The sequence below is a fragment of the Miscanthus floridulus genome, chromosome 6, assembly GCF_019320115.1.
Source record: "Miscanthus floridulus cultivar M001 chromosome 6, ASM1932011v1, whole genome shotgun sequence".
Classification (NCBI taxonomy): domain Eukaryota; kingdom Viridiplantae; phylum Streptophyta; class Magnoliopsida; order Poales; family Poaceae; genus Miscanthus; species Miscanthus floridulus.
Window position 1 is genome coordinate 11,740,792 of NC_089585.1, and position 25,394 is coordinate 11,766,185.

The 25,394-nt window shown below is 43.5% G+C and overlaps 3 protein-coding genes across 5 annotated transcripts; 1 reads left to right on the top strand and 2 right to left on the bottom strand.

Annotated features, from left to right (window-relative positions):
- Positions 1-6,318: 6,318 nt before the first annotated feature.
- On the top strand, positions 6,319-13,282 carry LOC136461648 (kinesin-like protein KIN-14A). Of its 2 annotated transcripts, XM_066460937.1 has the most exons (20): positions 6,319-6,548; positions 7,339-7,625; positions 7,700-7,952; positions 8,138-8,220; positions 8,318-8,371; positions 8,511-8,564; positions 9,048-9,110; positions 9,209-9,290; positions 9,364-9,459; positions 9,538-9,708; positions 9,774-9,880; positions 9,982-10,157; positions 10,249-10,413; positions 10,521-10,771; positions 11,045-11,208; positions 11,483-11,761; positions 11,841-12,145; positions 12,225-12,403; positions 12,575-12,661; positions 12,983-13,282. In XM_066460937.1, exons 1-20 carry the CDS (start codon positions 6,482-6,484, stop codon positions 13,048-13,050), a joined length of 2,991 nt encoding a protein of 996 aa, XP_066317034.1. In that variant the 5' UTR covers positions 6,319-6,481; the 3' UTR covers positions 13,051-13,282. The 2 variants fall into 2 exon arrangements, with proteins under 2 accessions (XP_066317034.1, XP_066317035.1); XM_066460938.1 differs by lacking the exon at positions 12,575-12,661.
- A 152-nt stretch (positions 13,283-13,434) lies between these two features.
- LOC136461649 (probable folate-biopterin transporter 4) lies at positions 13,435-17,440 on the bottom strand. Of its 2 annotated transcripts, none has more exons than XM_066460939.1 (7): positions 17,055-17,440; positions 16,250-16,377; positions 15,744-15,965; positions 15,213-15,665; positions 14,924-15,121; positions 14,175-14,312; positions 13,435-14,082 (listed from the first exon to the last, which is right to left on the bottom strand). In XM_066460939.1, exons 1-7 carry the CDS (start codon positions 17,154-17,156, stop codon positions 13,821-13,823), a joined length of 1,503 nt encoding a protein of 500 aa, XP_066317036.1. In that variant the 5' UTR covers positions 17,157-17,440; the 3' UTR covers positions 13,435-13,820. The 2 variants fall into 2 exon arrangements, with proteins under 2 accessions (XP_066317036.1, XP_066317037.1); XM_066460940.1 differs by having other exon boundaries at positions 16,250-16,418; positions 17,055-17,439.
- Positions 17,441-18,572: 1,132 nt separating this feature from the next.
- LOC136457636 (transcription factor bHLH150-like) lies at positions 18,573-19,873 on the bottom strand. The gene has a single exon (XM_066457665.1). The coding sequence runs from the start codon at positions 19,539-19,541 to the stop codon at positions 18,942-18,944; it is 600 nt and encodes a 199-aa protein (XP_066313762.1). The 5' UTR covers positions 19,542-19,873; the 3' UTR covers positions 18,573-18,941.
- Positions 19,874-25,394: the final 5,521 nt, after the last annotated feature.

Genomic DNA, 25,394 nt, shown 5'->3' on the forward strand with positions numbered 1-25,394 from the left:
TGGATACCTTATATTTCAGGATATATGGAGTATCTCATTTTTATCCAGGTTTTTAAACTATGAAGTTGCATATTTAGATTCATAAACTATTTAAACACATCAATCTTGATCTACAATAGACACATCAGATCATAAACTCTAATGATGTACTATCCGTAACTTATAATTAAATGGAGTTCCAACGTGAGGCTGGCGTGTGATCCATAACTTATAATTACATGAACAGTTCTAAATTTTTATACTATTCTCATGAGGCCCCAAAAAACTATAAAACTAGTAGAATACCCTGCATGTCGCTACAAGAATCACAGATAAAGTTATACTGCTTATATTTATGAGCTATTTGGCACAGCTCCTTGCAGCTCCGGCTCCTGCACTGTACAACACTGTAGTGACACTGTCGCATGGAGCCGGTGAAGCTGCACATCGTGGCTTCTCCGGCTTTTCCTTCTTCTAGTTCATTTTTTTCTCGGGAAGCGAAACGGCTCCTTGCTACGATGGCAAACAGTGATGCTACAGGAAAATGAGAGGAGGAGCCGGAGCCCCTGGGAGCCATGCCAAACACAGCCTTACTTGTTGAATGATTGGATATCATAATACATGTTAGTTGATGTTTTAGCATTTTGATGTGGACAGCAAAATATATGTTAGCGAATGATGTGTGGTTTGCTCATGTGAATAGCTTGAATGAAGACATGATTGTATGTGCTAGTAAATGATAATATGTGAACAGCTTGCATAGCGAGATAGAATGCTAGTGGAAATTAAAATATAAGATATATAGATGTAGATATCTAAATCTATAATCTATGTATTAAAGCATCCAATCATCTATTGAAGTATTCAATCATGGTCCATAGCACGTATCTACCTCCGTTGTCGCGATTGTCATGCTCCACTCAACCGATCGCTACGTCATGGTTACGAGGGGCTCGATGTGCATCGAGGCCATTGCTACTGCTATCCTCATCACCGCTACAACAATGCCACGCCCGCGACCTGCTTCTCCTCACTGTGGCAGGCACATGACACCACCACCTCTGTGCTTGGCGTTGAACTCTCCTCCTAGCGTGTCATGGTGACTTTAACGGTGAATCGGTGATGCTTGTCGGCGACGGATGCCTTGCATTGCCCGCATCCATAAAGCTAAAATAATCGTATCCAAAAAGCTCTATAGTACCAGTGGACTAACGTTGTCAAGTAGAATGAATTATGTAGGATTTTAAACATTTTTTCTTGGAGGAAACAATCTAGTGGAGTTGTCACAGTCACAGAGGGCACGTGATTAATTCTGTTGCATAGTAATCCCTCTGCCTACAAAAGATGTAATTATGATATTTGTGCAAGTTAAATTAGCTTAACTTTAACCAAGCTTATAGTAAATAATATTAACATTTATACCTCCAACTAGTTTTACTACATAAATATATTCTAGAAGTAACTTAATTGTACTTATCTTGTATCATAAATATTAGTGCTTTTTTTATATAACCTTAGTCAAACTTTAAATCATTTGACTTTTCGAAAACTGAGAATTGGATCATGGACAAAGAGAGTACATACCTTCATGCATGTGTTATCCTAAATGCTAAATAGTAAACAGCCAGTCACCTGCCTTTTAGCCATTATTCAAACAAAATTGGTGTTTAAATGGATAAAACAGGCATTTAAACGGTTAAACAACTGATTAAATGAAAACAGTGTACCACCGTGTAGCGTCTAAACGATGTGTAAACGAACTAGACGACTGCTTAGGCAAACATCATGCTCATGTGAGAATCATTGGTGATTAAACTAAATCAAAATAAAACACCTGTGATTAGCTACAGACAGTAGATGCTTTGACTTGGGACTAGAGGAATTCCACGTCACTCCCCAAGAATCAAAATAAGTCAGATAGAGGGGATGGTTAGGCCTTCCCCAATGTAACACGGTGGCGTACTGCCCAGCATCCATGTAGGCGTCAGGCTCCACGTCATCAAAAGTGTTGGTCTCGTAGTTGTTCATAGTCTTATGCAGAGGAGCCGATGGTCTTAACTTGTGGCAGAACCTTCTAAGAAATCGGATCCACATGCACCTATCGTTGTCTTGACAGACCTCGGATAGCGTACACGAGTTCCCAACAACTCAACAGGTATGTCGGGTGTCCTCGGGAAACCCGAATCATCCACAATTCTCTTTTTAAACAGGATCCCAATCACAGACATTGCAGATTACAACAGTTTATTCAAATATATATACGTCAGAGTAAAAGATAGCGGAAGTCTTAAGATAACATAGTTTACAAACCAGTTGTTTTCAAACTTACAATACCATAAGTGTCATGCAACCATAGTAGCGGGATAATATTACATTAACTTTATTTATTATATAAACTAGTGCCTTGCCCAAAGGCCATTCATCACTCCTCATCGTCATTGACTTCAAACACGGACATGCAGCAGGGACCAAAACAAGCCTGCGCATGCGACTCACCTGCAACAAGGGTTAACAAACCCTAAGTACAAAAGTACTCAACAAGACTAACCCGGCGTAACAGGGGTAAAAGACTTTAAAGATGTAGGTGTTGGGACAAGGTAAGGATGTAGCAAGATTCAAAAGTTCTTTGCCAAAAGCTTACTATTCTTCATCCTATTTTCAAGTTTTACCCCTATGTCCTTTTAGTTCATTATCTCAAACTAAATGTACACTTTTCATATCCCAATCCTTCTCATTACATTCTTTTCTCATGTTTTAGTAATTCACCAGTCCTGCATTGCTTCAGTAATGAATCGAGTCTCCATATCCGCGGAGCACCGGCAATTCGAATTGATTCAAGTCCTAGCTGGGGATTCCTTATCACACGACATATGTAGAACTTAATCTTGCATATATCAACCTCGCTACCGGATCCTCCTATACTAAACCGTCTCCACGCCACCCGAGAGCACAACACACCTCAAATCCGGCCACATTCCAGCCACGAGGGTACATGCTACTCCCGTCATCTCTCCACTCCCAGTGCGTGGGCATTCGTCTTAGTATCGGATTAGCCGAAGTAGGCTTACCGGAGTATGTGACCAGTACTACAAAGTGTCTCGTTCAGAAGATCCACAATGAGTGGCCTTTAAGCGACATAGTCGGCAACATTACCCAACATTCAAGATAAGTCACCCGACTAGTCTCTAGTTCATTCTATCTTCTTTCTTTCTTTGGCCAGTATGTCATCTTTGATTGTATCGAAACTTTTACTTTGAAAGCCTACCATAAAGCATACTAAGCAAACTACGCCTTTGTAAAAGAAAACATCTTCAAGGATGGTAAACAATTATCAAGGTAGGCAATGCATCAAGTAGGAAACATTTAAATAAATCAACTTAATGCAATAAGTAACATAGGTGATAAACTTTTCAAAGTAAACAAGGTAAGGGTTTAATGCATAAACCGGGGCTTGCCTTCGTTGACGATCTCAGGTTCCGGATCCGTACCACACTTATCGAATCCCGTGACAACCGGGGATTCTTCCAGAACTTGCTCAACTAAAATTGTTTCACTCTCGGATTCTACACGAAATGATAACATATGCTTTAACATGATGATAATGTAAACATGATGCTTTCACGGTACATGAAATGTAAAAACACCCCGAATACGATTTTTCTTCACGGTATAGTTGCAAGCCAACAAAACCAACTTGCAATCCTACCGTCAAGAACCACACATGTGACTTGACCAAATGAAACTTGAAACCCTACTAGTCACAAAACATGACCAAAACAAGTTTCAACACTAATCAAACACTTAGGGTTTGCTTTTATTTATTTTTGAATTAATTTGGAAATAAGCCCAAAAATGAACTTGTTCCAAATGACCTCAAAATTTTATGTAAGCTCCCTCATGACAAATTAGTGTACCAAAATAAATTTCATAATTTTTGGAATTATACAGTGGCCTACAAAAATCATGGAAATTGCATTTATTAATTAATGGACTGAATATTTGAACATTAAAAATTTATTCAAATTTTAAGTTTCAAAATTTTAAACCATACTAGATCATGTACAAAGGCTACACACAAAATTTCAGAATTTTTGGAGCTATGATTATTTTCCTACAAATTTCCAAAGATTCAGCACTATTCAAAATCAGAAAATAACAAAAGTCACTATTCTCTCTCTTGCTCTCATTGACAACCGGCCCCCACCTGTCATCCCCAACCTCGGGCATTGACTGTGGCTGCGACGGCGCTGACCGGCGCAAACTCGCCGTCGGTGAGTCTAACAGTGACGGCCAAAGCACTAACATGCTCACCAGAGCTAGGCACATCGATCAGTGGCACTTTGGAGGTCGATTACGACATGGAACAAAGCTAACACCGGCCATGGCGGACGCGGTGTCACGGCAACGTTACGGCTGGCGAAACAAGGCCAGTAACGGTGAAACAGAGAGTACAGGAAGCATCAGTGGCTCACCCCGATCGCGTTGAAGCAACAGGCGAGACCGGAGAAGCTACGGTGATTCGTTTCGACGGTGACCGGGATCACGGCAGAGCGGACCTCATCGACGACAGTGTTCCGGCGACTGCAGTGGGTAAAACGAGCAGGCAAAAGTGGAATGAGCACTACAGCATCGAGACGAATCCATAGAGTCAACCAGCAAGGGCAACGGCTCACAGTACGAGGCTGGCCATGGTGAATCGGAGCTTCCGTTGATGTCGCCGGCCGCGAGGAAGATGAACGTGTACTGCGAGCTCTCGGCGAAATTAGGTGGTAGCAATAGCTCGGTCGAATGCGCAAGGAGCAGGCGGAACTGGAACACGGCTTTGACGGGGCTTGCTTGCGCTGAGGAGACGAGAGAAGCTCGCCGGAGTTGAGACGACGGCGTCGGGAAAACAGAGAGAAGGAAGAAAAACGAACGGCGACTTATGGGCTTTATAGCGTGGCAAGGAGCGCGCGGAATCGACACGCAGCATGCTCCCCCGCGCCAGCGCGAAGCCAAGGGCGGTCGCAGACGCGCCTGGAAGGCCGGAGAAGGACGCCGGCGGCGAGGCGGTGACGGCCTGTAGTTATCTGGATTTTTGAAGTATTTACAGATTTGCCACTGCGTCTATTTTTTAAATTACTCCCAAATTTTCTAAAGAAGTTGAAAATCTCCAAAAAAAAAGTTGCTCAACTTTTCAAACTCTACAACTTTGCTTCAAGGAACATTTTCAAATTCTACCTTCATTTTGAAATTTGAATTTGGGGTGCATTTGAGTATTTGAATCATTTCAAAATTACTCCAATTTTTATATGTAAACTTGAAAAACTTTAAATACCAAAGTTGATCCTTATAAAATAATCTTCAACTTTTTCTTTTTGCCTCAAACCCAAATTCCACATGAATTTTGAATTAGTCCAAAGGGGCAAAAAGGACTTTTATGATTTGAATATGAATTCAAATTTGATTTGTTTTCCTTTTACTTTAACTATGATTTTTGACCAGTAACATGGCCCATTAGGGTTATTTGAGTCAAATGACACATGGCCTCACATGATCACATGAAATTTGACCCTTGTGGTCATGATCTTTATTTAGGGTTTTGAATCACATCACATGAAATAAACATTATGAAATAAAGCTTATTTAGTGAATGCATTCAAAATTTTCTACTTCATGAATGCTTTGCAATGCATATAATGATATGATAAGTTTTAGTGTTAGGTCAAAACACTAGAGGTATAACTCACAAAAAGCTGAAGCCACCGGTGAAAAACGTGTTAGGGACGGAAAGTAGCTGCTTCACGAACAGAGAAAACAAGAAAAGCTGCTCCATGCACTATCAAAAGCTTCTAAGTGCCTGTTTAGTTGCACTTCATTTTGCAAAAATTTTCAAAATTCTCCGTTACATCGAATCTTTGGACGCATGCATAAAGCATTAAATATAAATAAAAAATAAAACTAATTACACAGTTTAGACGAAATTCACGAGACGAATCTTTTAAGCCTAATTAGACTATAATTAGACACTAATTGCTAAATAACAACGAAAATGCTACAGTATCATTTCACAAAAATTTTCATCAACTAAACAAGGCCTAACAAAAAAAAAAAAAGTTTGCTTGCATGCGGGCATTAGCTAGCGTTGGACGTGCCCTCAGCTGGCTACCTGTCTTTGCCAGACCTGCGGCACAGGCAGACAGCAGTGACTGACCAACGGACCCAACGCCTCGTGGGTCCCAGCGGTAAAAGGGAACCTCGTACTTGCCGTCCAATCCGACAGGTGTGTGTTTAGAGCGGCGGTGCGGCCGGCGCGTGTCGAGATCTCGGACAGATTCGGTTCTCGGGGCAACGGCCGCCGCGTCGGGCTGGGCCCCACAACCGCAGCCCATTTCGAATTTCAAACCACCTCCTCCTCCCCCTCCTCCAGCCATCTCCTTGCTCCCCCTCCTCGTCTCCTTCCCATCGAAGCTTCTACGCCCTCGCCGAAGGCCCCGGCCCCCGGGGAGCGCGAGGCGCAGCCATGACGGAGCCGCGCAGGCTGTCGTTCCGCGACGGCCGCCTCGCGTCGCGGAAGGCGGAGGAAGCAGGTATTGACCTTACATATCTCCCGTAGTTCCGTCCCTTGCTCTCTCGACTTTCGATCGGTTTATCCCTCTCGCGTGCTTAGATCTCCAGGGGCTCCTCGGTTTCGACCGTTGTTTTTTGTTCGGGGTTTAGGTGGGGTTTCCCTCCGCGGTCCTCGGTCTTCTGCGGCAACTTGGGTGCGGTATTCGCCGATAATAGAGTCGCTTCACATCTTGATCATCTGGAAGGTGTTCTTCAATCTTATGATGACTTGAAAGATGCCCTGATGTGTCGGTGGTATGATACCTGATGTTCTGTTGGTTAAACAAGGCTTTGAGATGTATGTAACTCATTCCCGGGGAGGCGGGGGACATGCAATTTCTAGTTTGATCGTGAGTTCGTGACTACAACTCTGCTTCTATAAGAAACGAAGCGAGCTGTGAGCGATTCTTCGATTCCAGGGCAGTGTTGCCCTCTCTCTATTAGTGTTTGCTTTGAGGAATGAGTTAATCCATCATCCTCCTTACTTTTTGTGGAATGGAATAGGTGATCCATCGTTACTTCCAGCAAACTTGAAAAATGGACTTATGATGCAGCACTTCATCTAGAATAGAGTGATTGCTTGAACCAAGCACCCTATATAATTATGCAGCAATATGGTTTTGTTACTAGTCTAGTGTCATGGCTTTACCAAGCTCAATCTGTGTATGCTATGCTACAAATGAATTGAAGTTTCTTCAGTGGAACGCGCAGTTTCAAGTTTTGCCCCTATAATATTATTTTTGCCTACTGTTCTTTCTTACTCTTTGCAAGCATTGAGGCGGCATCAGGCTGCAGCCTGGCTCCAAGCAATGGTGGGCTCCTTCGGCCTGGCCCCTTATCCGTCGGAGCAGGAATTTGTTGCTTCTCTAAGGAATGGCATTGTTCTATGCAAGGCAATCAACAAGTTACAGCCTGGTGCTGTGGCCAAGATTATCACAAATGCCCCCTGCGATAGCCAGCCGTTGACGGCTTTTCAGTATTTCGAGAACATCCGCAACTTCTTAGTTGCTGTGAACAAACTGAAGCTGCCGAGTTTTGAGGCATCTGATTTAGATAAGGTTATCAACATTTGCTCATGAAACTAATGTTGACAGCACGATGCTTACTCACTGTAATAGGGCTGCTTCTGCAGGACAATCTTGATGCTGGGACAGTGGGCAAGATTGTCGACTGTGTAATTTCATTGAAGTCTTACCATGAATGGAAGCAAGCCGGCGGAGCCAATGGGCCTATCAAGTACATGAAATCACCTCTTGCAGTGCGTTCTTCACATATTCAATCCGAAAATGTTGCTTTGGGACCTTCTCCTTCCCAAAAGTGTCTATACTTGACAGAGGCTGATGCTGACACACTGCCATTTCAAAATGTAGATCCTAACATGAAAGGTTTGTGCCACATTTCTCCTGGCTTGCTCGACACACTTTATGCCTAAATATTTTCTGATTGATAAGTCACTCCTGCTACCCGTATTAATGCTACTTTTACTAGAATTGCAACTTATGGCATTGCTATCCTGTATAATTAGTATAGTCTGCACACTTGATTAATTTTGCAGATTGTGCATTTGCAGAGGCAGTGGAGAAACTTCAGAAAGTTATAGTAGATTCTATGTTGAGTTATAAGGAAAATTTTGACCAAGACATTCTGAAAAAGGTCATTCTGAATATAATAAGTTATTCCATGTTTTTTGTTAATATACTGTACTGTCCATGTCAGGTGCCAGACTGACAAGGATTGATTTTATTTTCAGGATCCAACAAAGCTTATTGGTGCTGTTTTAGCAAATCAGCTGGGAAAAGAACAGGTAAATTAAAATATTTCCTTTCCTTTTCTCTTGTGTGAGTGATTTCATCAGTTGGACCTGTACAAAATGCCTAGCATGCTGTGTGTAAGGCTATTTATATCACACAATAATCCCTGTTATGCCTTTCAAACATCTTCAGCTTTTATCTCCAGAAAAGCTTATGGTGGAGAATGAGCCAACTCATTGTATTGAGGTACAGTTTTGCATTCATCTTTAGTTCGGGAAATGCATATATTTTTTAAAACAATTAGAAGAAGTTAGAAGAATTGACTTTGCTTTGTGCTCTTTACCAGTGATGATGCAAATCTCTTAACATGGTATCCATAAGGGTTTTCTTTGTAACAAAGTACAGAGCTGGAGGTTGTTTTTTATTTCGTAAAATTTTGCAGAGACAAATAGTAAGAAATTTGTTGTAGCAGGATTCTGCACTTAGAGCTGCTGTCTTCCCAGTCCACAGCAAGGTTTCATTTTTATCGATTACTGATACTGGATTCTTACTAGCATACTTGATGGCCAAGACGCAGAATAAATATTTTTGCCCAAGGAATACAGGAACATAATGAACTCTTATTATGTATACACATGTTATTAGGGTGGAGCAAAATAATTATCATTCTTCCGTGAATCTAAATTTTTCCTAGCACTTGTCCTGATGAAGTACCATTTTTCCATGTAGCATTCCAACTCACAAATTGAGAACAAACAGTTGCTGTTGCAAGCACATGAAACTGAACTTTTGGTGAGAATTCATAGTGCATTTTTGTATCATATCAAAATTTTATTTGTGGTGTTAAAATTTTTATGCTTCTTCTGGTTGGCACTTGGTAACTTTTGCAGGACCTCAAGAAAATGTTTCAAGATGTTAAAGTCAACTTCAGGTGTTTGCAGACCCAATTTCTAGATGACATGGCCAAATTAGGTACACTGTTTGCACTAGACATAACATTCTCTCAGCACTATGTGGGTTTAACTCAGCAACTTTATATTTACAGGTGAAAATATCCAAGATCTTTCCAAAGCTGCCCTTGGTTATAACCAAGCTGTAAAAGAAAACAGAAACTTGTATAACATGCTTCAAGAACTGCGAGGTATCACATGATCTAATTCACTGTTTTTTGTTGTTATTTAAGTCATTGTTCGAGAGATTTCTGAAAGCTTATTTGTAGGAAATATCCGAGTCTTCTGCCGGATAAGGCCACTTCTTAATTCAGAGTCTATTTCTTCAATCGAACATATTGGAACCGATGGGTCAGTGATGGTCTGTGATCCAGTTAAACCACAAAGTGCACGTAAAATCTTCCAGTTCAACAAAGTTTTTGGGCCAACAACTACTCAAGGTAAATCAGTTGTAGTTCAATACATCTTTCTTTAGTTTTACATCATCACTCTCAACTTTGTGCAGATGAGGTGTATAAGGAGACACAACCTTTGGTTAGATCTGTCATGGATGGATATAACGTATGCATATTTGCTTATGGGCAGACAGGTTCCGGCAAAACCCATACAATGGTATGAGGCAAACCATGTCTTATACAGTAATTTCTTAGTTTTCTAGGAATATATTTTGGTCACATCTAATGGATCTTCTATCTCTGTATTTTGGTGATTAGTGTGGTCCATCTGGTGGGCTGTCCAAGGATTTTGGAATTAATTACAGAGCCTTGAATGATCTCTTCAACATATCAACTTCTAGAGAGGATGTCAAATATGATATACGGGTGCAGATGGTTGAAATATACAATGAACAAGTTCGTGATCTTCTAAATGAGAACAGATCAAGCACAAAATATCCTTTCACACCTTACATATTATTCTTGTTACTTTTGTCAATGTATGATTCTTTTTGTTTTTGTGTTAGTTCCTGACATTGAGTTCACATTAGATATAAGGGCTTCCTTGAACAATGGTTTATTGAACCTTCCAGATGCAAAGATCTGCCCAGTGCAGTCTCCTTCTGATGTAATCAATTTGATGCAGTTGGGTGAAAAGCACCGAGCTTCCGGATCAACAGCAATAAACCATAGAAGCAGTCGTTCCCACAGGTTTGCACAACTGCACTAACATTGTCTTGAGGCTACTTTCTAGTGATGTTTGTTTTCTGTTATTCTTTTATTACTTGCTGCAATTGACTTCGGATGCTTTCTTGCAGTATCTTAACTGTCCATGTAAATGGAAAGGACATTGCTGGCAATGTGAGCCGTAGCAGTTTGCACTTGGTGGATCTTGCAGGAAGCGAAAGGGTTGATAGGTCAGAAGCCACAGGAGACAGATTGAAGGAGGCTCAGCATATTAACAAGTCCCTCTCCTGCCTTGGAGATGTCATCAACGCATTAGCACAGAAGAACTCTCACATTCCTTACAGAAATAGTAAACTCACCCAACTACTACAGAGTTCATTAGGTATATCTGGCTGCACATTATAAAATGATCTTGCAATTTTGTGCACATTAATCTACAACTTATTGGGTGGTCCAATGGTTCTACATCTCTGACCCATCTTTTTAACATCATAATTTAACTTCGTGGCTTCATCATGCCTGAATTTGTCTGATGCCTGTTGACTATTGTTTTCTGTTTTGAGTAAAATTAAGCTTCCTAGGGCAACTTTTTCTTCAAATTCAAGCTATATATGCAATTCTAACTTCTCTATACATTTTGCAATATCAATGACAGGGGGGAATGCAAAAACGCTAATGTTTTCCCACATAAGTCCGGAAGCAGAATCTTGTGCAGAAACCCTTAGTACACTGAAATTTGCTCAGAGGGCTTCTACTGTAGAACTTGGAACTGCACACGCAAACAAAGAAAGCAGTGAAATAAGAGAGCTTAAAGAACAGGTAACTTTCTGGTCCGCTACAAATCCAGTGGTCAACAATGTAATATGATTATCTTTTTGTCCTGTTGCACTGAGCTAAAATTTTGTTTCTTTGGTCACTATATTTTTGGGTGAAATATCTGATAGAACATTTTTTCCCTCAAAACAACATGTGTTTATCTCTGTGACACTCATGTCGATTGAATCCTTGCTGTTTCATGATCTTATATTTGACTTTATGTATGCCATTTTGTTCCACATGCCGAAAAAGGTCTGAAAAGTTAGCCTTTCTTCAGGTAGACACTCTGAAAAAGGCATTAGCAAGCAAAGAACTGGAAAAATCATCTCTTAAACTGAAGGAAAATGCAACCACAAGTGAGAGAACAAAGCAAGTACTGGATCGCACACCCCCTAGGCCACGGAGATTAAGCCTAGAGAATGCTAGTTCTGATAAAGCCAGGATGCCAGAAAGAAAAATACTGAAATCGCCTCGTTCAGCTATGGGTATAACCCATGACAAGGAATGCAACACTGATGGCTTCCGTCACACCAACCACCACGAATCACTAATAAAGGTGCATCTTGCTCTTAGTGTATTTCATATCATTCAATGCTGTGGCAGCTGACATTTTTTTTCCTTGCCCATTATGGAAGATGCCAGTGACATGCGCTGAAGATCTTGTTAGAGAGGAGGAGAAGATAATTTGTACAGTTGATACAGTGGAATTTTGTCAGCTACCCTCTGAAGTTTATAATCTACTTAAGCAATCAGGATTAAATACTCCAGAGGCAGCACCATGTAGGTCAAGGAACCTGTGCACTGAAGCAAGTTGCGGTGATGCTCCTTCCACCGCCAAATTGGAGAAAATAATGACAGGTACTGCAGTGAAGAAAGGATCTCATCTAAGGAAGTCAATTCAAAGCAGCATAGGGAGATTGATTCACGGCACTGAAAGAAGGTATGCCCTAGGATACACGCTTTTTCTTGTGACACGTATTACTGATGATAACAGCCTTCCTGTTTCTGCAACTTTGCAGGAACGTGCAACATTCAGCACAAGGGACTCCAACTAAAATCACAGCCAACGCGTGCCATAATATTGCCTCCCCAGTTACAGCTGATATTAGGTTAAGGAGAAGACAGTCACTGACAGGTATCCCACCACCGCCGTCAACTATGTCACGCAGATCTTCTCTTGGAGGGAAGTCGGATACAAGTAAGTTTTCAGATCCAGTGAACTCCATTTGCTCTTATATGTTTACATTGATCCTTGAAATCATAACAATGTAGGCTGCTCTGCGTAGTGATTAAATCAGTTATATAGTTAGGGTTTTTGTGTCTGGGTGAGTTAACTGAAGTGTAACCATGCCTTGTCATTTGTTGGAAGGTATAAGAAATAGTCAAACCACCAGTGCATGTGCTGCCAGCAAGTACAAGCCACTGCCATTCTCCTGGATCCCATGGCCTGAACAAGGTCAATGCCCATTCTTACTTAGCTGATCACCCTTTACCTGCTTGCTAATTAGTTTAACCTTGGATAGAGAATCATTATCAGGGGGGATTTTTTTAATGCCCTTAGAACTGTACATACTAATCCCCGGTTGACGCTCTGGAGTGGATTTATTTGTTTTTAATAGCACTAGGGATGTTTACTGGTAAAACAAGTTGCTGCTGATGAATATAAACCAGATTATTTTACTTCAGATTATGATGTACTCTGTTGTTATGGAACAAAGGATGCTTTGTCTGATCCTCCCATTTTATTGTACTGAAAGTGCATTTGCTTTATTGTCAGGTTCAAACGACAAAAGAGGTGCAAAAACACCACCTCCAGTGAACTCGGCAGCAAAGGCTAAAAGATAGCTTTGAATCTGAAGCAAGACTGTCAGAAATTTTTGACTCCAAGCAGAACACGAGGCAGACACCTAATTTCGTGTCATCAGTTAGCTATAGTTTTAGGCTTTGGGTGGTGGTGGTTACATTCTTTGTAACAGCTGAAACATTAGTTGTACAAGGGGATGGGTGCGTTTTTGTTGTATTCTGAATTTCTATCATGGAGCAACTCTTCTATGATGGAGCAACTCACTTGTTCGATACATTAGTTCTTCGTTCAACTTAACTGAACCGAGCACGAGCGCTTCTGAAACAGTTTTCACTGCTCCAATGGATTTAATGACCATATTCATAGCAACAAGTTTGGAGTATATGCACATACCACTTCGTAATACATGCACAACGCAGCTAATGAAAACCAAAGACGTGCACAGACTTATTCATTAGCAACATCACTTTCATGTTTGTTCTCATTTCTGCAAATGTCAAGTAGCATCAACATCAAGTAACTTTCATCTTTGCCTAAAAATCTTCTCTTTTTTTTTGCAATTCCTTTGCCTAAAAATCTGTTGCACTCTTCTTTCCTCTCATCCTGGTACAGAGCTGTATACTGTCAACAAAACTGTCTATCTTCCAACTATCTTTAATTTCCTTCCTATGATATGTATATTCCTCTCACTCTGGTACACAGTTGTAAGTATATTTGTGCATGAGTCAAGAATTTGAGGTTCGGGCACAGACCATGACCATTACCTTCCAGCAGGAATAAAACAAGTATGGTCAGGCCCGCACCCCTCAACCTACGATGTTAGTCCTGTGACTTCCTTTGGAATCAGAGATAGGAACCCAATCGGTAAGAGAGTACAAATCATCTGTACACCCAAACCCAGAGCAAGATTGTCAAACTGTCCTGTGGTGAGGTTCAAAGCTGATGCCAGAGCAGACCCCAGGAATGAACCTACTGTTGAACCAAGGTTGTTGATTGACATGAAGAGAGCAAACAGTGTGCCCTCGATTCCAGGTGGGCAAAGCTGTCCTGACAGGATCAGGAACGGCATCATCCTGCCAAACAGAAGCATTCTTGTCAGAAGCTTGCAAATGGTTTGATATCAAATGCCATAGAGCTACTTGGTTCACAACTAAACAAAGCATACTTGAACTGGTTGATTGCATCACCCAAAGCAGAACCCCACAGCACCATGTACTTATCGGCAATTCCATACTGAATGTGTAACCGTGACACCAAAACAATGTCCAGTAGGGTAATTACGGCAAGACCGACGTGAGCAAACCTGGAAAAATCAACAGCACATGTTAGAAGTAGCGGACATAACAGCTTTGAATAGATTTTTTTTTTACTGTGGACAATGACTTCTAAAAGTTTAGTTGGGTATCTTGGAACAAGAGTAACTAATAACAAAAACTACAAACCTTATTTGTTTACCAAAACAGCAAAGTTGGGCTAGAAGGGGCTTAATAGTACAACTAAATGTGACCAGCTGTGGCTTATAGAAGCATAGCATAATGCACATAAAGGAAAAGGGGGGATGTAATCCAACACGCATTCAGTTTAATGCACACGTGCAATTTTTTTAGGGGAAATAAAGTAGGGGAGGCCCCTACTGTGCAATTTATTTTATTATAAAAGAAAGAGAAAGAGAGTTACAGGAAAAGAAGACAAAACCTGTACTGTGCAAATATGTAGGAACCAGGCAGGTGCTGGACAAAGGTGTTGAAACTTAGCTCAAAAAAGAAGAGGGTGACAACTTATTCAAGTACAATATCCATATATTTGTCAAGACAAATAATGTACTTCAGTAAAGCTACTTTGTCCCGTTAATCCATATGGACATGATGACAAAAGGAAAACTATCAGACACAGAAACTTCAATGGATAACTTACACAAGAATATTCCTGAGCTTCTTCTGCTTAAAATAGCGGTTGTAGGTGTAGGTGCCAAGCATTAGACTGAACCACCCAATCACACGTGCAGTCCCTAGAAAGGATGCCTCCAAATTTAGGTCCTCTGTTTGATAATAGAACATGACTGTGGAGATATTTGGAATTGTTACATTTGAAAAGAAAAACCATGCCATAGGCCTGGAAAAATAAAACAAAATTACCAATTAGTACCTTCTATCAAATTAGGGGTATACAACGGGCAAAATATAGGAAAAGAATCTTTGCTTACCGCAGAATGTTTGGCTGCTTAAAAGCTGTGCACAGGCTGAAGAAGGCTGATCTCAGAGACAAACTTGGCAACGAATTAATTGACCCATTGTGTTTCTCATCAGGCTCAGTTTGCTTTGACAGTGATCTCCTTTTATTATTTTTACGAGTTCCCTTTCGCCTTCTAGTGCCCTCATATCTAAGTGCTTCACTAGAGCCTTTTTCAGAAAAGGAAGTAACAGAACTCTGATTGTCTACATACTTATGTTCATCATTTGCACTGTGGAATCCTTTTGGAGAATCCTCAACAAACATACTGGAAACTAGTTGCAAGAATGGGAGGGCTGAGAAAACAACATATATAGCATGTATTGGGAGATTGGATAATGCATATCCTCCCAGCAAGCTCCCGAAAATCCCACCTACAGCCATCGATGACCAAGATAATGACTGTAGATCACCAGCAAACTCCGGCCTGGAAACATTAGTAGGTTTTCACAATACTCCATAGCAGCATACCAAATAGGGACACAGGAAACATCAAGAAACCTACCCTGCTGATCGAACTGCTTCTGCAACCATTGCATCTATAACAACATCTGCCATCGCAGATCCCAGATTCTGTACTACGAGCAAGGCAGTAAGCATATTGGCTGAGCTCCTTAAAGTTTGTGATAGTCCAAGGATAAGCCACGGAAGTAGAGAAAGGCAGCTAGAAATGATCAAATAGGGTACACGCTTCCTCTGCTTAATTGGAATGCAGTCTGACAAGATCCTGCAGAAAACAATTGGCATATAAGCAGCCAAAAGGTAGGACTTTAGATTTTACTGAGAAACATGAAACAGAATGGATGCAGTCATGCATGCGTGAAGGCATTTAGCCATATAGGTTTCTTAAGTAACAAGAAAATAAGCATGCAACTCTGCAGGCAGGAAGTTAAATGTAGCGTCCATGTTAACCATTTCTCACTAAAAATCATTGTTGAATCACCAGTAAGTTTCGGTACCAGCAGTAGAAGAGGAAAAGCAATAGAAGATTGACGAGGGACAAAACCTTACCCATATATAGGTTTAATGCTCCAAGGGAAATATGCAAGGGAGACCAGAAACTGTGATGTGGAGGGTGATAGCATCATCAAGTCCTTCATTTGGTAGGAAACAGCTGTCCAGACGAAAGACCTGAAACCCTAGAATGTTCGAAGGAACGTAATTGATTTAGCAGGATGATCTGGAAAAAAAATAGAGAGCAGTACGTGTGTGAACAATCATTTAGATTTGCAGAAAGGCTAGGCTCTTGGTAATGCTTCAAGATGTTGATTGACTGATGAAACGAGGATCTCGCAGGTAACTAGGCATGCTAAGGAATTGATTTGGGCCCTGTTTGGAACCGATTAAAATCGGATTCTCGCCCATCTACCGCAACAATCAAGCAAAAGCCCGCCAAACGCCCTGCGGTGGCCTCTATTCTTTCGACCGCCCCTCTCCATCCACCGCGAGAATGAACTGCGATCTTCTCCCACCACACCACGCGGTCGCCCTCCTCGGTTCCAAACAGGGCCTTGACAAATCCGCAGAGCATGGCAACATGAATGATCAAATTTTCCGGTTCGGTGCCCTATATCAGAACTTCAGAAGCTAGTAAGGCATTTTTTGCCCTATACTAGAAGCTATAGTAAGGCATTTTTGCGTATCTGATATGTCCATTTCTCCCAAACAGCGTCGTGTGGGGATGCGATAAGATTGAGATCTAAACAATCAACGGGCGGATAATTACTAATCGGAAATATACCGGAAGCAGTGATCGATCAGGGGAATAGAAGCCTAGGATCCTAGAAGAGGAAAAATGGGGGGTAGAGGGAGAAACCTGGATGAAGTAGATGAGGCAGACGAGGCAGAGGAAGGAGGGCCCGAACGCCGCCGGCATCCGCCCCGGCCACCACACCTGACGATGCTGGGCCGCCGCCATGGCTCCTTTGCTCCCTCGCGCTGCGTGGTGGGGTTAGGACACTGTATGGATCCACATCCACCGGGTACTGGGAGGGAGGTGTAGGGAGGCGAAATGAGATGCCGGAGGGAGAGACAGAGAGGTCAGACGAGGGGACGGGTCTCCTTCCTTCCAGTTTCAGGAGCCCCCGACGGCCAACACGACACGACGCGGGGAGGGGCGAGGACCGGATCACCGGAGGGGCGGATGGCGCGGGGAATGCGCAGACCGCAGCACGTGCGGGGGCTGACCTGAGTACCTTACTGAAACTGACCGTCCTGAGATGGGCTTTTACGAGGGCGGTTGGCCGGGCCTGGTTCCTAATGTTTGGCCTTTTGTCTCGGGAAAAAATCCGCTTTACCTTCTCAACTTTTACTTTACGAAAGTCCGTTTTTCGTCTCTAAACTCTAAAACTAGACAAAACACATCCCTTAACTTTTAAAAAGGTTTATCTTACCTTCCTGACCAGTTTTAAAGGTGGTTTTGTTTTTTCTTTTTTATTTATTTCGGCAGAATCTTTGAAAAATCATAGAAAAATCATAAAATGGAAAATCCAATTTTGTTGGACTCCACATGAGCAGATCTACACAGTGAACATATAATATGGTATGCTTTATTACGATGTTTTTACTGTGGCTTTAGATATATGCTTTTCTATAATTAACTGAAATAATTCATAGCTGGAATAATTCATAGTTATCGTTTCTATGTCCAATTGTGATGAAATTTTTATGGTAGACTAGTTATTGTATGATTGAACTGTAGTAAAAATGTCATACTCATTGGATCATGTATATCTTAGTTATAGATTTATTTATATTTAACAAACATAAACCTAAATAGCTGCAATTATTGTTTGGTTTCCCTTTTTATTGGGCCTTTTGTTGCCAAGCCCAGCGCTAGCTGTGTCTTTTTTTCGAAATGAAAATGCCAGCGGTGTTATGATTTCGACCCAATCAACCTTGAAGATCATCACAGGTTGGAGCTCATTCATGCCACTCAGACGTTGCCTGGAGGCTAGGATGGCTGCCTGGCCGTGGCCGGAGACTTTGCCTGCCAGGGCGCTTATCAAAGATGGCTTTCACCTTGTGCTCCAAAGCACTCCATGGGGAATTTTTTGTATATGATTCAAATACAAAATTCCTCTGTTTTTCTTTATTTTTTGTCCCAAACATAAAATTATACCTGATGAAAGAGGGCACAGGGCCACAACACAACACTAATTCTGTTCGTTAATTTCCGTGGTACAAGAATCATGGCACGCCACACACAATTATCCACCAAATTAATTCCCATCGTCCATTCCCTGGTACCAAAATCATGGCACGCAACACACAATTATCCACCAATTTTTTTGTACTTACACAAAAGTAGAGTACCAAAGGCCACAGCACAGCAGAGCAGAAAGAAGGCACAGGATGAGAGGAGCAGCATTTGCTTATGCACAAGTAGAAAGCAGCTGGGGGTACGAGTAAGGATTAAGGAATTTACAACAAATCACGAGCAGCAGCAGTTCAGGCTGCATGGAATGGAATGGTCATCAATCGAGTTCATCACTGCGCTAGTCCCACCACCGATCGCCCCCGACAAGAGCAACGCACGCACCGCAAATTATTATTGTTTTCTTCCCCTCCCCGATGCCCCATCGGAATCCGGCAGGTGTGGGGAGCGAGCTGGAGGCTGGAGCTGGTGATCAATCATGTCATGGGGCCAGGCGGCTAGGCCAATCAATCAAGTAATCAATCCCACCCACCCACGTGCCACGCCTCACCTCCCCGCCTCCGCTTCCGCGTCCGCGTCCGCCGGCGACGACAGCTGCGCGGCCGCCAGCGCGTCGGTGAGCGCGCGCATGGCGCTGACCTGCATCTGCAGCGCGGCCACGTAGTCGGCGGCCTCCTCCAGGAGCGCGGGCGCGGGGAGCTTCCGGCAGCCCGGGACGAGGCGGCCCAGCACGCGGAGCCGCTCCTGCACCTTGTCCTTCTCCTTGCCCTTGCCCTTGAGCAACGCCGCCGCCGCCGCGTTGTCTCTGGCCTGCACCGGCAGCGGCGGACGGCGCCGCCTCCGGACCTTGCCGCCCGCCTTGACGAGCACGCGGCGGCGGCTGCAGGCCGCGCCGGCCAGCAGGATGGCACGGCTCCACCGCGTCTGGCCGCGCGCGGTCAGCGCCAGCGCCGAGTCCGCCGCCGCCTTCACGGCGCGCGGCTGGCCGCCGCCCGTGGCGCGGAGCGCGTCCAGCAGGCGCCGCCCGTACACCCCGCGTACCGCGCCGCTGCGCCACTTGCTGGCCTGACTCCGCGGCGGCGGCGTAGTGGAGCCGCCCTTGGGCGTCCGGGACGACGAAGGCGACGGCGAGGGAGAGGAGATCATCGCCGCGCGACTTGCCAGCCTGACCCTCCCGCCGCCCGATCAAGACTGGGCAAGGGAATCGGGGAGGGAGGGAAAGGGGCAGGGGCAGGGGGAGAGGCGAGGATGGATGGAGCGCTGGTGGTAGTGCTGTTGGTGGTGGGAGGAGGAAGGCGAAGGAGAAAGGAAAGCAAGCGGAGGGGATTGGTTAGATTAGCAACGTGCTTTGCTTTTGGGAGGTGGTGGGTTGGAGTGTGCGCGCTGCGGGGCTGCCGCGCTGTTGCTGATGTGATTCATCATTTCATAAACTAATCAGCCAGCGGATTATTTTTAGAGTAGTGGAGGTGGAGGAGGGTTCGTTGCTTCCACTCCCCTCTCTCTTCTTTTATTTTTTTTTCTTGTTTGGCTTGGTCGGTTGTTGCTTCTCCTTCCTTGCCCTTTACATTGTAGTGCTCCTGTTGTGTTGCACTTAGGCCCCGTTTAGATCCAAAAATTTTTGGATTTTGGTTCACTGTAGCATTTCGTTTGTATTTGGTAATTAGTGTCTAATTATGAACTAATTAGGTTCAAAAGTTTCGTCTCGTGATTTCTCGACCAACTGTGTAATTAGTTTTTTTTTCGTCTACATTTAGTACTCCATGCATGTGCCGCAAGATTCGATGTGACGGTTACTGTGCAAAAAATTTTGGATTCTAAACAGGCCCTTAGGGCTTGTTTGGTACGGCTCCTCCCGAGGGGCTCCTCCAGAGGAGCCGGAGCCGTTTTGGAGGAGCCATAAATTGTGGCTCCTCCAAAACGGCTCCGGCTCCTCTGTTTTTACTGAAAAACGGCTCCTCCAAAAAAACGTTTGGCAGGGCTCCTCTGGAGGAGCCGGAGCCGGAGAGGAGCCCTGCCAAACAAGCCCTTAAAATGGTCCGGGGTATGCATCATGTTTGCTGCTCCACTCATTATTAGTAGCAAGGCGGCATCACAACCTTAGTGATCCACTAGATGTCTAGATACCATATGGTCTGTGGGAGGCATTCTTTACTCTTCTTATTAGTTGTTTATCTTCGGTTGGGTTCTCTGACAATCAGGGTTCTAAATAGCTCGATATAGTTTTTTCATAAGGTTTACCTCTACTATTGCCGCTAATGACGCTTTAGCTTCGCTAAAAACTACTATTTTGGCTTAGCCACCTATTAGCTTTAACACCACTAATTTTAATCGAGGAAAATATCCATTCTTTAGTCTAAAGGACTGCAATCTATACCTCTTTGTGGGGTTCTTTACTTGATATTGATGTAATAAACCATTGAACTATGGATAATTGAATATTGAATGAAATGGATGTTAATCGTAGCATTGTGTATGCTGATCGATATGGTAAGGCCCTGTTTGGTATAGCTTCCAAAGCTAATTCTTTATTTGTCGAATCCAGCAGAAGCTCTGCCAATTAGTTTTTCAAAGAGAAGTAATCCTTCGTTGATTACATGAAGTGATTCGCTGAAATGAACTAAGAGATAGGGAGCTGAAAAATAGCTTCTCCTGATTATGTGGGGTGATTCTATCGTGATTTTGAGAGTTTATGCTAAAGAATCAAAGAGAATCGCTTTTAGCCATAGAATCTCTAACAAATAGGCCCTAAATGCTAAATAATCGATATGGAGGCATATTCTCTTAGAGCTCGTATATGTATTTGAATTCGTATAATTTTGTTTGGTTAAGTGTTTCCATAGATAATTAATTTAGAAATTTTCATGTTTTCTGTACAGCTAAATGAAATAGCTTCCACTATATTTCACTATAGTTTTTTATAGTTCTTGAAAGAGATCGCAGCTAAATATCTTAGTCTGCGATTTAAAACATCGCAATGTGTAATTCCATCAGCACTTCCTTCTAATGCTAATTGTATTTTACTACTATATGAAAGGGCGCACCTACCAATTTCGTTAAGAAGTTTATCATATTCCAATGATTAAAAGCACCTGGATGTAAGTCGTGTATATATATGGAACTATTTAGGTGCGTAATTGTACTTTAGTTGTATGCAAAATAATTGTACATGTACATTAGCAACCCATTTGTGTAACCATAAAGAGACGTTTTGCCCATCAACACCTCATGGTATCTAGAGCTAGATTATCCGGTGAAAGGCACAAAAAATGAAAGGAAGATGTGGACAACACTCCATGATAGCTTTATTATTATAGGAAAGCTGCCGGCTATAAGCTAGGTTGTTTGGATTAGCTAGAGCTTTTTTAGCAGCTAGCAACTTATTTTAGCTGATTTAAATAGGGTCTAAACCAAGCTTCTTTAGTTTTAACCAAATCCACAAAAAAAGCTCAAACATTCACAATATGAAGCAACATTCATTAGATACATCAGCAATACATTTTGGCAGTGCATTTGTTTGATGCTAACATGTTTTTCAATAAATTTGATCAGAGCTAGCACAAAACCAAAACGACGTAGGCAGTGCATTTGTTTGATGTTATATGACTTTGCTACGTTTGTCAAAATCTGGATATGTATTGGTAGCTGTGGTACTTTTTTTTGCACGAAGGCACCCGAGATCTCCATAGCTATAGACAATTTATAATAGAGTAACGAACATATCCGAACCTCACAAAACAAAACAAAAAAAGGAAGAAGATATCTGAAATACAGGGCAGACACGCAGGCCGGAGCCGCGGAAGGCAAAACAGAAAGGGCGAGCCGCAGATGTAGAGCGAAGGCCAGAGGGAGGCAGGGAGCGATGTGTGACGGCGACGCCCTTGGCGGTGAGGCGGGCGACGGCGCGACTCTAGACAGAGTGACGGACGAGGACGATGAGATGGTGTGAGTCGGGTGAATGCGCTGCCCTATTCCTAGCTGGGCTGACTCCTTTGTTGGGCTGATGGGCCAAAAAATTAAAGAGTTGCTCCCTGGTTATTTGGTCCATGACTAGGGCCATGGCCCTACTGGCCCTAGTGCTGGGTCCGCCAATGGTAGGGGCCATGGGGGGCACCCGTAGAAGCCGACGAGCGACACGAGCATGGACGCACTCGTCGCCTCTACTGACAACGTTACTAGCTCTGTCGCTACACACTGCCTCCATGAGCCAGATCCGCTTGTGCTAGAGCTGTGCGTGAGCACAAGACCTCACGAGTGGGTCGACCTAATGCTGGAGGAGTTCGCCACCTCGCGCGTCATCAGCCGGCCACCAGAAGCATCGATGCCTGGGTGTCCGCTTGCCACGTTGACTGTTCCTCAGGATGAGGAAGCATCGCTGGTGGACACCAGTTCTCCGGTGAAGGCTTGGACGACGGGCTTGCCTACGCTATCGCCGGAGCAGCCACCAGTCACGCCACAGTGTGCGGGACACCCCGTGGAGGGCGAGGCGTGCTCCAACATACCCCCAGGTGAGGACGCGGCCACCCCCACCCTACCGCGAGGGGGATAGACCATCGTCGTGGATAACGAGGCGCACCCACAAAGCACCGGTGCCATCCACCTAGCCACTGACACGATCACACCTCCCAAGGAACATGGGAGCTCCGCCACCAAGAGGTTAAAGCGGTTCACCGCAAAGATCCTGCGTAAGGTATCGTCACCGATGCTGCCTCAGCCAGATGTGGAGGCACAACCAAAGTTGTCGACTCGCAGCAGGAGGATTGTCGCTTAGGCGCTTTCACGCGTCCTAGCTTCGAAGCAGGGAGAGGTGCTGGTGATGAAGCGGATGGGCTACCTTGACGGGTAGACAAGGCCTTCCACGGCGTCCAAGGACGCCTACGACAACATCTTCGTCGAACAGCTCAACCCCTCGCATGCCGAGGCAAATGCGACAGCTCTTTCCAAACCCACAAGGAAAGCGACTGAGGCGCCGCGCACGCCGGCGCATCTGATCACCGATGATTAGTGTAACAGAACTGACTAATTATATGAAATTAAGTAAGAAAATCACCCGCCAGAGCAGACGATTTAGCCAACTTAAGCCCGTATAACCCAGTAGTCTATGAAATCATGAATGATTTCAAACCAACTCACATACCAGCCAAGATCGTAATAAGTTTAGCGGTCACCATCACATATTACAGAAAAGTTCGCACCACCGGTACATCAGAGTTTAAACATAGTTATTACAAACCGAGTTCAAATAAAAGTAGTGGAAGCCATTTGTTCAAAACCACACACACTCACACGGAGTTCAAGTACAGTGTCAGCTAATGATCATCTCCAATAAAAGCATTAGATGAGACGTAAGGAATGACCATGCCCATGGTCCTAAGCATCACCCATCGTAGGATAAAGGCAGTTGATACAGTAGTCGTAATATATCTGCCCATCTGCAACAAGTGGGAATAAAACCCTGAGTACGAGAAGGTACTCAGCTAGACTTACCTGACATAACCGAAAATAAAAGTGACACCAAGGATTATGAAGGGCTTTATAGTAGGGTAGCTGACTCATTTGCAAAAAGGCATTTTTAGCATTTCAAGAACCTTTCCAAAAGCATTATTGTCAAGTTAATTATTATTAACCTGTCGACTACATTTGCACCTATACTCGAACAAGCATGTGATTAAGCAAATAATAATAACCATTGATCATTAACAACTTCCATAATGTCATATCCATTATAACTGTCCAAGTGTTCCATCAACATTACTACGATGAAGTAACTCAAGTCAAGTGTTCACTATCCAGTGAACGATAGCGATTCGAATCGATTATTAACCAGCTGGTAATTTATTCCTTACATAAATCTCACTCACCCGCTAAAGTGAGGTATCGGTCACCGAGTCAACTATCCAGGAAAATCTCGAGTTTGCTAGGAACCACATGTACCCGGGGGCCGACCGACTGCCTTTTGGTCTTATCATCGCGCCCTCGTGTCCTACCACACCTGCTCTGGTACAGTGCACTGCGGGCAATCTACTTGGCCCGAATAATCTCCCAGCTTCACGGTCGAAAGGTACGTTATTCGGTCAGCTAAATGTAAGGCATGCGTTCAACATGACATGAGGCCCAACAATGGTCGGTCCTTAATCGACACAGATAGAAAGCACTATAGTCCAAAACCCTATAAGTCTCCGTCCGATCTAAACTTTAAATTAACACTTAGTTATACCATGACTACATAGTTATCCAAGCAAATCCAGGTAACCACCTATAGCTCGCAGGTGACAGGAAATCACCCGACTTCTACCGGTCTAAGCTAGCTAAGCATTGACTCAACTGTGGATACCAGGTGAAAGCATCTAGGCCCCTAGTTGGGTTTCGGTGATTAATGACAATACAAGATTACTATGACTAATGTGTATTTTGCGGATACAATTAAGTTAGGTCATGGTAATGGAGATCAATCGAGCAATCAAAGTTGTCATGCCCCTACGATAGAAATTATTTTGGTTTTCAAAGGATGGACGACAAGGTTAAGGATGACTAGTTCTAAGTGTCGATTGGAGTTGGAGTGACACTTAGAGTAGTTTAGGACTTTGTTTTTCCTTTGGCCGTACTATTAAGGGGGGTATGGACGGGTAGCTTGACCTAGTTGAGCCTAGTGAGTTAGGTGTGGTGCACACTTGTTAAAACTAGCTCTAGGTAGCTCCTATGAATGCCTAAGATCCTTTGGAGCAAACTTCATTCACATATGTTTGAGAGTTGGAAGTGAATGGAGGGTCAAATACTGATCGGATGCTGGCCCCGGTGCGATCGGACGCTGGCCGTAGGGTCCGGTCAGTTCATTTGATCAAGCAGACAGCGTTTGGTGTGACCGGACGCTGGATCGGTTAAGTGACCGAACACTAAAAGGCAGCATCCGGTCGACTCCAGTAAGGTTCTAGAGAAGGGAATCTGTGATCGGACGCATCCGGTCAGTACTGACCGGACCCTGAGGGTTCAGCGTCCGGTCGA

Coding starts and splice junctions, on each gene's coding strand:
- LOC136457636 (XM_066457665.1), bottom strand. CDS start 19,541: ATGATCTCCTCTCCCTCGCCGTCGCCTTCGTCGTCCCGGACGCCCAAG.
- LOC136461649 (XM_066460939.1), bottom strand. CDS start 17,156: ATGGCGGCGGCCCAGCATCGTCAGGTGTGGTGGCCGGGGCGGATGCCG. Junction 16,378..17,054: donor GCCTCATCTACTTCATCCAG/GTTTCTCCCTCT, acceptor CGAACATTCTAG/GGTTTCAGGTCTTTCGTCTG. Junction 15,666..15,743: donor GAAGCAGTTCGATCAGCAGG/GTAGGTTTCTTG, acceptor TAATGTTTCCAG/GCCGGAGTTTGCTGGTGATC.
- LOC136461648 (XM_066460937.1), top strand. CDS start 6,482: ATGACGGAGCCGCGCAGGCTGTCGTTCCGCGACGGCCGCCTCGCGTCG. Junction 8,372..8,510: donor ATCAGCTGGGAAAAGAACAG/GTAAATTAAAAT, acceptor AAACATCTTCAG/CTTTTATCTCCAGAAAAGCT. Junction 9,709..9,773: donor TGGGCCAACAACTACTCAAG/GTAAATCAGTTG, acceptor AACTTTGTGCAG/ATGAGGTGTATAAGGAGACA.